General features: G+C 42.2%; 1 protein-coding gene across 6 annotated transcripts in view; it reads right to left on the bottom strand.

Annotated features, from left to right (window-relative positions):
• UBE2Q2 (ubiquitin conjugating enzyme E2 Q2) overlaps positions 1–13,665 on the bottom strand; it is a 120,538-nt gene that overhangs the window by 68,937 nt on the left and 37,936 nt on the right. For 4 of the 6 annotated variants that reach the window (XM_075897351.1, XM_075897352.1, XM_075897353.1 and 1 more), the window contains 2 exons: positions 9,238–9,342; positions 2,192–2,248 (listed from right to left, as the gene is read on the bottom strand). In XM_075897351.1, the coding sequence (XP_075753466.1) occupies positions 2,192–2,248; positions 9,238–9,342 (162 nt within the window). The remainder of the gene's footprint in view (positions 1–2,191; positions 2,249–9,237; positions 9,343–13,665) is intronic. The other 2 variants (XM_075897355.1, XM_025186204.2) reach the window with 1 other exon arrangement.

The following is a 13,665-nucleotide window of genomic DNA, read 5'->3' as shown; positions in this document are numbered from 1 at the left end:
AGGAACAGGGAGGTTTGGTAGAGGGGTAAAGCATGGTAGGAGGGGCCAGTGAAATCAGCTGGAAGCACTGTGTCAGCATGAGGGGTAAGCAGCATGACAGGGAGTTATGGCCTCAGTGGACAAGGAGCTCCAGCCTGCCAGCAGCCATGGAGCTCCTGCCATTGCCAGGGAGCTTCAGGCTCAGCAGCAGTCAGGGAACTCTGGCCCTGACCCTAGTTGCAGAGCTCTGGCCCTGGCAGCAACTAGAGCAGCAGCCAGGGTGTGCCAGCCCCACCCCCGTTCTGGCCCCAGTGGCCAGGGAGCTCCAGCCCCACTGCAGTCAGGGCACTCTGGCCTCAGCCGCAAAGCAGTTGGCTGTGGTGCTCCAGCCTAACAGGAGCCAGGGAGCTCTGGTTATGGCACTCCAGCAGTGGGACCAGTGGCAGTCAGAGAGCCCCAGCGCAGCTGGAGCAGCAGCGGGGCTGGGCTAGAGACCTAGTCCAAGGACAGCATGGATCATGAGGGCAGGGACCTTTGGTCTGGTAAATCCCCTTATTCAGGACCAGTCAGGTCCTGAGGGTGCCAGACCAGAGAAGTCCAACCTGTAGTAAGAGATGATCTCAAAATTAAGAAAAGTTTGAGAAGGGTCTTTGTTTCCTTAGTGCATTTGATAGACCTTTGTATGCATTTCCCATTTGTGAGATTCTTTCAGATGAGAGGAGCATTTTAAAAAGGAAATAATCATAAGCAGAGCTTCTGGTATAATCCCCAAATTATATGGTTTTAAAAATTGGACTAGATTTCAAATGGATTGTGTTCAACATTCATTTGTCTTCATTGTCTAGACGCAATGTAACGCTTCCCTGAAGATAGCCCTTTTGTCCAGTTTCATTTATACAGAAATAGGGGATTGGTTGAAAGCAAGTTCTAAGACTTCTAGAAATTTGCCAACCCTGCTTAGTCTGCACTATATAGTAGCTGACCACAGCGGACTCCTTTAAAGTAATTCCATTTTACAAGGTACATATATATATTTTTGAAAAAGTTGTATTAGTTCTCTATTCCAAAACTAATTTCCTTTGTTGTCTTTAATATCCTTTTTATGAAAGTATTTTAAGCCTGAGCAATTCTTTTATAATAAAACTTCTATACTAGTTTAAAAACAGGCATTTTTTTCCTCTTTAAGTCATTCTAGCAAGTTATTAAACTAATTTTAAGTGGAATTTGCATATAAAAAGGAGCTTATTAAAATAAGTATCATGTTGCTATACAATCATATTACCCACTTAAAGTTTAGTCTCTGCTGTTTCACACTTTGCTCCATTTCTCCAATGTATTTGGAGGTAAGGTTTTATTAAAAAGGTTCAGCTGATTTATAAGAATTAGTGAATAAATTTGCTCTGAATACCAAGCCTCAGCTTCCAAAACTTTTTAAACAAACGATGTCAAGTTTGTAGACTAGTTGAAATAAGGCTTTACAATGCAAGTTTGCTAATATGGCACAAGCTTTTCATATATTGTTGGAGTAAACAACAAACAGACATCCATGTGTGACGTAGTGGGGGTACCTGGCTGGTTTCTATGCTGCTGGCTCTGGGGTAACCCCCACTGGCTGCCGTGGGTACCACGACCCAGCAAAACAGGATGAGTCACTATGCAAACCAGTATGGCCAGACACCCCCCATGGAGAGGAACAAAGGAAGGTGGAATGCTGCCCTGGCTGGGGGGCAGGACTGGAAGAGGGTTAGTTAGTTGCTGGCTGGGAGCATGGAGGAGACAGCCTAGGGAAAGGGGCTGGAGTTTAGGGGCCCAGTCTCCCCCATCTCAAGGGGGCCTGAGGCATCCTAGCCCAGCTCTGTGACCAGACTACATCTGTGCTGTGCTGTATCCTGGAGAGGCAATAAACTTCCTCTATTCCACCCGCTGGTGCAGTCTGTTTGTTCCATTTCGGGGTGCAGGAGACGGGGGACCCCCAACGCGCCGTTACACCATGTACATCCAACTGCCTCATTCTCAGCAAAATACTTTGAGAAACTATATTTTTGTGGATGAAGGGTTATGTGAAAACTGCAGATAAAGCTTCTAACGTTTTGGTTAACATTCATACTGTGGCACCATTTTTTGTTAGGAACATCTGCATTTTGTTTACATTATCATTCAAGGTAAGGATCTTGAACACAAATCTCAGTTTTACAATATAACATTCACATACTTCACCCATATCTTCCTCCTCCTCCTCCTCTGATGTTACTTCTTCAGTTGTTCCATTCTGCAATACAAATTAGCAGCACTGTTAATAAATCACAGTTAACTCATGCAATTAGCTAAAAAATTGTGATTATTCACAGCTTGAATCATATTGTTAAACAATAAAACGCCAATTAATGTTTTTGGAATATTTTTTCCATTTCAAATATACTGACTTCATTTACAACACAGAATTCAAAATGTACAGTGTTCACTTTATATTAGAAAATGATAAATAAATAGTATTTTCCAATTCACCTCATTTAAGCATTGTGGTGCAATCTCTTAATTGTGAAAAGTGCAATTGTAGAAATTTGTTACACAACTGCACCCACTGCACACAAAAAAAGTAAAACTTAAAAGCCTACAAGTCCACTCAGTTCTACTTCTTGTTCAACCAATCACTAAAAGGAACTTCCTTTAAAAAACAGAAAATAATTCAGCCTGCTTCTTATTTACCAGAAAAACTTAAACAACAAATAGTCTGGTAGCACTTTAAAGACTAACAAAACATGTAGATGGTATCATGAGCTTTCGTGTGCACAGCCCACTTCTTCCGATGACTGGAGTGTTGGAAGTCAAGAACCAAGGATAAATAAGGGAAGGGAGGGGAGGGAAAGGGAGGAAAAAAAATTAGGGGGGGGGGAAATCTGTGTAGAATCTGGTGTTAGTACTCTTCCTTTCCTAGTGCAAACTAATGGTTCTTTATCAGCCTCTTAAATATTTAGTCTTTGAGGTGCTAACAGACTATCTGTTGTTTAAGTTTTTCCTGTTACAGACTGGCTCGGCTATTCCTTTGAAACTTATCTACCCAATGTCCTCTTTCTCTCCACTCCCACCACTCTGCTCCCTCTTTCCCTTATTTATTCTTGGTTCTGGACTTCCAACACTCCAGTCATCTGAAGAAGTGGGCTGTGCCCACGAAAGCTCATGATACCATCTACATGTTTTGTTAGTCTTTAAAGTGCTACCAGACTATTTGTTGTTTTTTAAGTTTTTCTTATTTAAAATGTCACTTGAAAGTGAGAACAGGCACTTTTGTAACTGGCATTACAAGGTATATACATGCCAGATATACTAAACAGGGATGATCTAGTGTTTGGTCCTGATGTGAGGGCAGGGGACTGGACTTGATGACCTCTCGAGGTCCCTTCCAGTTCTAGTATTCTATGATTTTATTTGTATTAAGTGAACTGAAAAATACTATTTTGTTTTTACAGTCCAAATATTTGTAATAAAAAATAAATATAAAGTGAGGACTACATACTTTGTATACTGTGTTCTAACTAAAATCTATATATTTGAAAATGAAGAACACATCCAAAAATATTTAAATAAATGGTATTTCACTATTGCTTGACAGTGCAAATAATTTTTTAAAATAATCTGATAGCCTTAAAATAGGTTTTATGAATTGTATTGTTTTTGTGGGTTTTTTTGGGCTTAACATCACACTCTGGTATGGAAGAAAAGAAATTTACATTTCATTACATATACAGGAAGGCTCAAACAGAAAGGTGGCGCATGCTCACTCTTATTTACTCTGTTACTAGGAAAAGTGGTGGCGATACATTTCTGTGCAAAAGTCAAGTTAAAATGCTGCCATGCCATTATTAGTGTAGTTATGGCGATATTCAATCTAAGTGGGAGCTTAAAAAGGATATGATACAAGGATATCAGTTTAAAGACAGTGGTAACTGTGGTAAACTACTAAAATGAAATAGATGACTGAAATGGCCTCAGAAAGTCATATACGTTTTCAGAACATTCAGGGTCCACATGGATATTATGGTGACCTTAAGTAATGAGTAAACTAAAAACTGTTTATTTCAATAGTAATTATTAATTGTGCAACGATTATTATAAGGTATTGACTATATGGCTTAGTCTGAATTTTTAGTACACTGTCATATATTATATGGAACATCAAGTTGAATCAATTCTTCTGTAACTTGTAGCAGATTATCTCAGATTTGCCTGGAGCTTCTTGGTGTAAAACTACTTCCTTTTATGAAGACCTAGTGATTTACAAGTCCATCCCAGAGTCAAGTTTCTTTTTCCTTGTGTGTAACTGGGGAAAGACAGAGAGACTCTATAACTATAGTCTTGCTGATCTTCCAATTTAGTCATTACTTTATTAGTATAAGTTATACCACCACATAACAACCATCTGCTGCTCAACTGGAGTTTAGAAGCCATGCTGTTATCTTTATATATATATATATATATATATATATAAATATAAAAGGAATATTCTCAGAGCCCACTACATATACATAGGGCCCTCCCAATGCAGGGCCATGAAAAAATGCATCACAGACCCTGAAATCTGCTCTTTTGTGTGCTTTTACCTTACACTACACACTGATTGCTGCCACCACTCTCCAGCTGCCCAGCTCTGAAAACATTGCTGCCATTAGCAGTATCAGCACAGGAAAGTAGTAATATTGCAATCTCCCCTAACCCTAACTTTACAACTCCTCCCCCCAACTCCTTTTTGGTCAGAATGCTTACAGTTACCACATCATGAAATTTCAGATTTAAAATGCTAAAATAATGAAATCTACTATTTTAAAATCTTATGATTGTGAACTTGACCAAATGGACCGTGCATTTGGCAGGGTCCTACTTATACAAGTTGGTATACCAACGGTGTCAGTAAAAACTCAGTCCAGATACTGCTTCATATTCAGCACAAGAGGAAGTTTTAATTGACCTTGGGAGACTGAGTACTCAAGAACTGGGTAGGTACCTCAAACAACTTAGTTTATAGATACTCTTTACTCAGAGAAGCACATGACTGTGTAAAAGGGAATGAATGGTGTGAATAAAGTTGACAATAAGTCACTTAATTACTCAATAAGGCATGTAAACGTCTTGATTTGATTCACTTTCCAATTTAATTATTTTTCCTCGGCTCCTGAGAGACTGCATTTGGGAAGGCTTGAAAGCATGGGAGCTGGGGAATGGTAAACAGGTTTAAGTCAGTCACTAAGCATAAAGAAGCCTGGAAGAGGGCACAGAGAAGAAAGTGGTATTAAGACATTAGTGGTAAAGCAGAGGAGGAGGGGGAGAAAAACTAAAAGGAGACAAGTCAGATTTAGGTTGAGGCTCTGCAAGGTAAGACCAAAAGTGATTCAAGTTGTGGTGGGCAACAATTAGACAACCAAACAAAATGAATAAAAAATATTTGACAAAAAATTACAACAGCTAAAGCAGGATCCAGTTAGCTTGTCTAAGCAATTTGGCTACGGGAACCAAAAGGCAGAGTGTGTGAGTGTAGGGGAAAACAGCAACAGGATAGCACAGCCTGGATGTTTATGTATTTGGCTGGAAAAGGGACTTGAAAATTCCAGGTAATAGCCCTTGCTGACACAGAGAATGGTGGGATTAACTGTAACAAAGCAGCTGGAAGGAAATATATGCTCAGCTGTGGCCCTGGGGAGTCTTAGACATCTCTGCTTGGATAGCTTTGTTGTCTAAGACTGCTAGATGACACATAGTTGTGAAGCACATTTGAGAATCTCTCAGGCTCACATAAGTAGAGTCTCTCAGGGTTCTATCCTTGGATCTCTCTTCCAGAGAAGGAGATGCCACCAAAGATGATACTGAAAAAGCGGCTGGAGAAGTGAGAACCAGGAAAGAAAAGTAATGAAAATCAAGGAAAGGCACAGAATCAGAGACACATGAGAAATCAAAGAGGACAAAATATAGGTCCCCCTATGACAGCCAGAAAGAGAAATAAATTTCCATTAATTGGAGAGGCTGAGGTAGATTAAAGTAGATTCAGCTGTCTGAGGCAAGGAATTTGTCACAGTGATTGTAGGCAGACTGTTTACACTGAAAGATGAAGCAGAAGGGGGAGGCAATACATTAGATTCAAAGCTTTCGTTTTTAATATGATGTGGTTTACCAAAGCTCATTTTGACCCATTCCACACTTTGTGCATAAAGGTGAATTTTATCATTCAAAATGAGAGGCTGGTTGTCAGAGGAGTAGGAGTTGGGGGAGAATAGGTGAGAGATAAAGATCAGTGACTAGCAAGAGGTTAGAAATAAATGAAGGTAACAAAATACAACTCTCTCCTCATAAATGAAGAAGCATGTCAGATGAGAAGATGGGACTGAGAAAGCAGCTGAAGATGGAAGATAGACAATGGATTCAAGGAAGTAGTAGTAGAGTCATTTAGTGAGCTAGACAATAAGGGCAAAGATAAAGGGAAAGTCTGCATGATCTCCAAATTTTAATCCAGAAATTTCAATGTTATGGGAGCCAATATTGTCATGAGATTTCAAGGCTGGTGAGAGGTAGCCAAGGCAGCAATGCAGCAGGTGAGAGTCAGATGAGTCCAGAAGGGAGGACAGACTAGGGATATAAAGAACAACAAAAATGGGGAATTCCGAGATGGTGGACTGAAAGTCACATAAGAGTGAGTTATGGGATGTTAACATATTGGCTTGAGATCTGAAATTCAACAAGGGACTTAATACAGAAACTAGTGTTTAGTGAAGTATCAGAGGGGTAGCCGTGTTAGTCTGAATCTGCAAAAGCGACGAGGAGTCCTGTGGCACCTTATAGACTAACTGAAGTGTAGGAGCATAAGCTTTCGTGGGCAAAGACCCACTTCGTCAGATGCATGTAGTGGAAATTTCCAGAGGCAGGAATAAATATGCAGGCCAGGATCAGGCTGGAGATGACCAGGTGGATCCAATCAAGGAGGATGAGGCCCACTTCTAGCAGCTGATCTGGAGGTGTGAATTCCAAGAGAGCAGAAGCTGCTTTTGTAGTTAGCAAGCCATTCACAGTCTTTGTTTAATCCAGAGTTGATTGTGTCAAACTTAAAGATGAACTGTAGCTCAGCAGTTTCTCTTTGAAGTCTGGTCCTGAAGTTTTTTTGCTGCAGGATGGCTACTTTTAGATCTGCAATTGTGTGTCCAGGAAGATTGAAGTGTTCCCCTACAGGTTTTTGTATGTTGCCATTCCTAATATCAGATTTGTGTCCATTGATTCTTTTACGTAGGGACTGTCCTGTTTGGCCGATGTATATAGCAGTGGGGCATTGTTGGCACATGATGGCATATATTACGTTGGTGCATGTGCAGGAGAATGTACCAGTGACAGTATGGCTGATCTGGTTAGGTCCTGTGATGGTGTTGCTGGTGTATATATGTGGGCAGAGTTGGCACCGAGGTTTGTTGCAAGGATCTGAGTTCGAGTTATTATCCGAGGTTTGTTGCAAGGATTGGTTCCTGAGTTCGAGTTATTATCGATAATAACTCGAACTCGGGAACCAATCCTTGCAACAAACCTCGGTGCCAACTCTGCCCACATATATACACCAGCAACACCATCACAGGACCTAACCAGATCAGCCATACTGTCACTGGTACATTCTCCTGCACATCCACCAACGTAATATATGCCATCATGTGCCAACAATGCCCCACTGCTATATACATCGGCCAAACAGGACAGTCCCTACGTAAAAGAATCAATGGACACAAATCTGATATTAGGAATGGCAACATACAAAAACCTGTAGGGGAACACTTCAATCTTCCTGGACACACAATTGCAGATCTAAAAGTAGCCATCCTGCAGCAAAAAAACTTCAGGACCAGACTTCAAAGAGAAACTGCTGAGCTACAGTTCATCTTTAAGTTTGACACAATCAACTCTGGATTAAACAAAGACTGTGAATGGCTTGCTAACTACAAAAGCAGCTTCTGCTCTCTTGGAATTCACACCTCCAGATCAGCTGCTAGAAGTGGGCCTCATCCTCCTTGATTGGATCCACCTGGTCATCTCCAGCCTGATCCTGGCCTGCATATTTATTCCTGCCTCTGGAAATTTCCACTACATGCATCTGACGAAGTGGGTCTTTGCCCACGAAAGCTTATGCTCCTACACTTCAGTTAGTCCATAAGGTGCCACAGGACTCCTCGTCGCTTTTGCAGTGTTTAGTGAAGACTAGGTCTAAGGAATGGCAGTTTTCTCATGTGACAGAGCAGAGTCAGGATCAAAAATTCAATGAGATGGTGAGAGAGAGAAGGTAGAAGGCCAATGGGTCAGATGAGACAATCAATATAATAATAATATAATAAAGACACTATGGATAAGAATAGGTGACAGATGAAGTAGAAGCCAGGAATTATGAGACAGTAGATGACAGCTGAATGGAAGGGGAAGGGTGGAGTTAATTTTGACAGAGGAGCTCCAAAAGGATGGCAAATAGAGAGAAGGAAGAAAATAATAGGAGAAAAGGCAATCACTGTCAACATGCCTCTTGCTATCAGCTTCAGGACATGGGATAATGGAGAAGGAATGTCCTTTGTTCACTATACCATCAGTAATATTCAGTAAAAGAATGAGTATAAAAATAATATTGCTATACAGATTGCACCTCTATAAACTGGAACTCTCTGGTCTGGCACTCTCCAGGATCAGAGAGCCCTGGCATGCTAGGAAGGGGGAGGGCAGGGCAGCACAGAGAAGGGCAGGGGGTGGGACCAGCAGCCAGAGGGCCAGAAATGACCTCACCTGGTCTGGTAAAATCTCTTGTCCAGAACTAGCCCTGTCCCAAGGATATCAGATTGGGGAGGTCCATTTTGTACGATATACATTATTTTCTATATACTGCATACTACTTGGTATAAAGTTTCAGGGGGAGGTCTAGGTCGGATATTAAGAAAAACTATTTCCTTAGGAGGGTGGTGAAGCACTGAAATAGATTGCCTAGGGAAGTGGTGGAATCTCCATCCCTACAGGTTTGTAAGTCCAGCCTGGACAAAGTGCTGGCTAGGATGATTTAGTCCTGGTTTGGGCAAGAGGGCTGGACTTGATGACCTCCTGAGGTCTCTTCCAGCTCTATTCTATAATCCAGCAGTAGGGCTTTGTGACTAAACACTGGCTACTTTAAGATCATTCCTTTCCTTCTTGCTGTATATAATCTTACTAGAATTAAAGAAGAGGCTTTTAATTTCCAGTAGATGTCTAGATCTGTTGGTTTACCTGTCCTGTTGGTAATGGCTGATCTAACATTTCAACATCTGGATGCTGAGGAAGGTTGTATAATCTGCAGAGGTCACATATCAATCGCTTCAGTTGTTGAAGAAGCTATAAAAATTAAACATAGGTTTTATTTTAACACAGTTTAACATGTTTCCAAGATACTAAACTTTTAACCAATCACTAACATGTTCAGATACTCATTTCTCTATAATGATCACACTCCTATAAATTCCTAGATCAGGAAACCACCTGCAAGTTAACACGGAAACTATTAGCTTTCGGGGTTTACAGCTCAAGAATCAAATTTATGCCAGCAACATCCATAGAGCTATTCTATCCTAAGAGCAGTGAAATGGATTACATCTCAAAAGGTACAATCTATTTCCTAGCTCCGTGTGTTGCAGAAGGGTGCTTTTTAATATAAGCATTGCCTACAGCCATGAGACCATGGTTACATCTTTTCTCAAACGAGTTTGAATTAAATCACTCCTGAAGCAGTGGAAGCTCACAGCACCAGCAAGGAGATTGGCCCTTGTGCAGGGGCAAGAGGAAAAATAATCTCCTTTCCTCACAACTATGTGCCTTAGTTTAACACTGAAGGAATCTCAGCCCAGATTATTAGCACTATTGGATTCCAGTAGTAGTTAATGTGCTATTGATTATTGTATCTTGCAATAAAGTTTAGCATATAAATGAAGAGTCTTCACATAGCCACAGTATCTCCAACATAGGATATAGAACTGCAGAGAGGGTGGAGAGAATTTGACCACAGCCCGACCATCTTTTGACTGAGCTAAATATGAGTGATGATGTGACTGAGTGATTGCTGTTGTACCCTGGCACGTGGATTGCTGCATCACTCAGATTTACACCAGATCACAACTTTCATTTCAGAGAGGGTGGGTATTCATGGGTCATGTCAGGCTAATCTTGGTGGGGATGAAGAGGGTCAGGGTGGGGGTGAGGGAGGAAAAGATCTATACCAGGAGTAGGCAAACTCAGGCCCGAAGATTAGGGCCACCAAGCATTTCTCTCCAGCCCACCCAGCTAATTAACAGAGGTGCATACTTATAGCCATCAGCTTGTGTTCAGCCTCCCCACTCCCAAGTTACTCCATCTTATAGCCCTGCTGCTTTCTAGATTCTCCTGCTAGCTTTGTGGGATAGGGAGAAGGGGGGAGAGAGAAGTGCTGAAGTCTAGGTGTTCCTCTGCCCCTGTACACCATCTCTACAGAGCAGGGGTCATAGATGGGAGACACAGTCAGCAGGGCTGCTCCAATCTGAAGCAACTGACTCAGAGGAAAGCAGAGCAGGGGAGGAGGGAAACAACAGAGCAGGGCAGATTTCCCTTAAAGAGACAGAGCATGGCTGCGTCTCAGAAACTTAGCCAGCACACATACATTGTGTCAGTGTCACAGACACCCAGTCTGTGTCATACTGTATCTATGCCATTCACACACAATCACCGTCACATATACACTACCACACACACTCTCCTGTCTCTGCCACACACATACAATCTGTGTCACGAAGTCTGTCTCTCACAAAGTTATCTCTCTTTCACACTCTCTGTAGCCCTAGCCCCCTCCCTTCTGCCCAAGGCTTCATCCCTTCTAGAGCAGGGGGGCCTGAAGCTGGACTGTGACCAAGTACCAAAATTTACAAAGTTGCCCCCCTGCAAAAATTATTGCCCACACCGATCTATACTCTTTCCCACTTCCCGCTTATCTGCAGTGGACGCAAATTAATAAGAACATAAGAACGGCTATACTGGGTCAGATCAAAGGTCCATCTAGCCCAGTAGCCTGTCTGCCAACAGTGGCCAATGCCAGGTGCCCCAAAGAGGGTGGACCAAAGACAATGATCAAGCGATTTGTCTCCTGCCATCCTTCTCCAGCCTCTGACAAACAGAGGCCAGGGGACACCATTTCTATCCCCTGGCTAATAGCCTTTTATGGACTTAACCTCCATGAAATTATCTAGCTTCTCTTTAAACTCTGTTATAGTCCTAGCCTTCACAACTTCCTCTGGCAAGGAGTTCCACAGGTTGACTATGTGCTGTGTGAAGAAGAACTTTCTTTTATTAGTTTTAAACCTGCTACCCATTAATGTCATTTCGTGTCCTCTAGTTCTTCTATTATGGGAACTAATAAATAACTTTTCTTTATTCACCCTCTCCACACAACTCATGATTTTATATATCTCTATCATATCCCCCCTCAGTCTCCTCTTTTCTAAACTTAAAAATTCCCAGTCGCTTTAGCCTCTCTTTATATGGGACCCGTTCCAAACCCCTAATCAGTTTAGTTGCCCTTTTCTGCACCCTTTCCAAGGCCAAAATATCTTTTGTCACTATTCCTCTCGCTGCTACGCTTGAACTATGTGCATGAATTAATTTCCATGCATACTAACATTCCAAACCTCTAAGCAACTTACAAATGCTCTCTTTAGAAAAAAAAAAAATCACAAAAATGTTTCAATTTTTCCACTTTTCCAAGCCCTCAAACAACATAAATCAGGTAAAGAAGCAGGGACTGCTAATTATGTATTTACAATGTGAACAAGAACTAAGCACAATAACACAGAAGTTGAAGCCAGCATGAGCTTGAAAATAAGGAACTAAATTGCAACCAGATGCAGCTCTCCCTTTTACAAAATATTATGAAGAGATTTTCTGCCACTATCAGAGTGCAGAACAAGACATCTGTTTAAACAGGTCTTCCTGCAGTAAAAGCTGCTATTTTTAGGCCAGAAAATTCCCATTTCTCTTATGCATCTCCCCCTAAGGAGGAAGGCTTAGGCCCATGGGCTACGTCTAGACTGGCATGATTTTCCAGAAATGCTTTTAACGGAAAAGTTTTTCCGTTAAAAGCATTTGCGGAACAGAGCGTCTAGATTGGCATGGACGCTTTTCCGCAAAAGCACTTTTTGCGGAAAAGCATCTGTGCCAATCTAGACGCACCTTTCCGCAAAAAAGCCCCGATCGCCATTTTCGCGATCGGGGCTTTTTTGCGGAAAACAAATCTGGGTTGTCTACACTGGCCCTTTTGCGCAAAAGTTTTGCACAAAAGGACTTTTGCCCGAACGGGAGCAGCATCGTATTTCCGCAAGAACACTGACAATCTTACATGAGATCATCAGTGCTTTTGCGGAAATTCAAGCGGCCAGTGTAGACAGCTGGCAAGTTTTTCTGGAAAAGTGGCTGATTTTCTAGAAAAACTGGCCAGTCTAGACACAGCCATGGGGTTCAACCAGTTCTGAAGCAGTAGCCCCTATAATGGCTATAGTGAATTAGCCATATTATTCTGAAAATTTAAATAATTTTGTGACACTCTCCGAACATACCAATTCTTGGCTTTTAATGTCAACAGAACACTTCAACATTGGTTTTAATCAACAGAAATCACATTTCGCAGAAATTCAATCAATGGGACTGTGAGGAAGTAGGGAGTTTTGGGGGTCCAAAGAGTGGTTACATATGGGAGGCACTCAGTGCTGGGATGTTACTGGTTTCATGTGACAATGGTGGGGAGTTTGTTGCTTCAGAGAACAGCCCAGAATTGGAGCCACTGTGTCTGGTGACCCCAGCTCTGCTCAGAGGACACAACCAGTTCTGTCCAGACGACAGGCAATGGGCAGCAGAGGGGAGAACCTGGCGACTGGCCCAGGTGGTCCCAGAGAGGGGAGAACATTAGACGGAGGAGAGGAGGCGGAGAAGAGAGGGGCCAGGCAACCCTTTTACCTGGAAAGACAAGGGACTGGAGAGGGGCTGTTGCTGGGGATATTGGAGGCTCTGCTGGGAGACTGGGGGCTGTTTTGGGGGGGGACTGAGAGCAGAGGAGGCAGGATTCAGCTGGCTGCAGGAGAAAATGATATCCGGGGCTGAGGGCCCAGGCCTACTGGCTTGAGAGACCCGTTGCTATGTTGAAAGCTCAATAAACCCTTCTGTTTTGTGCCGGCTGATAGTTGCTCTGGTCTAGAGAACAGGGCTGCACTATTCTCTATGCACTGGTTAGGCCTCAGTTGGAGTATTGTGTCCAGTTCTGGGCACTGCATTTCAAGAAAGATGTGGAGAAATTGGAGAGGGTCCAGAGAAGAGCAACAAGAATGATTAAAGGTCTAGAGAACATGACCTATGAAGGAAGGCTGAAAGAATTGGGTTTGTTTAGTTTAGAAAAGAGAAGACTGAGGGGGACAGGATAGCCATTTTCAGGTATCTAAAAGGGTTTCATAAGGAGGAGGGAGAAAACTTGTTCATCTTGGTCTCTGATTGGAGTAAGCAGTGCAAGCAACCGCTCAAGCACCTTTCCAGGACTCAGCCATCACACACTGGCAAAATAGATGGATTTCAAATGCTCAGGTTTGCTTTCTTTCTAAAATTCCACAAATTGGTGATGGTGCAGAGCACTGCTGCGAATTAAATTTAAGA

The sequence above is a fragment of the Pelodiscus sinensis genome, chromosome 14 (genome assembly GCF_049634645.1).
Source record: "Pelodiscus sinensis isolate JC-2024 chromosome 14, ASM4963464v1, whole genome shotgun sequence".
NCBI classification, from domain to species: domain Eukaryota; kingdom Metazoa; phylum Chordata; order Testudines; family Trionychidae; genus Pelodiscus; species Pelodiscus sinensis.
Note: the sequence above shows the minus strand (reverse complement) of the source record. Positions and strands in the feature narration are given on the sequence as shown.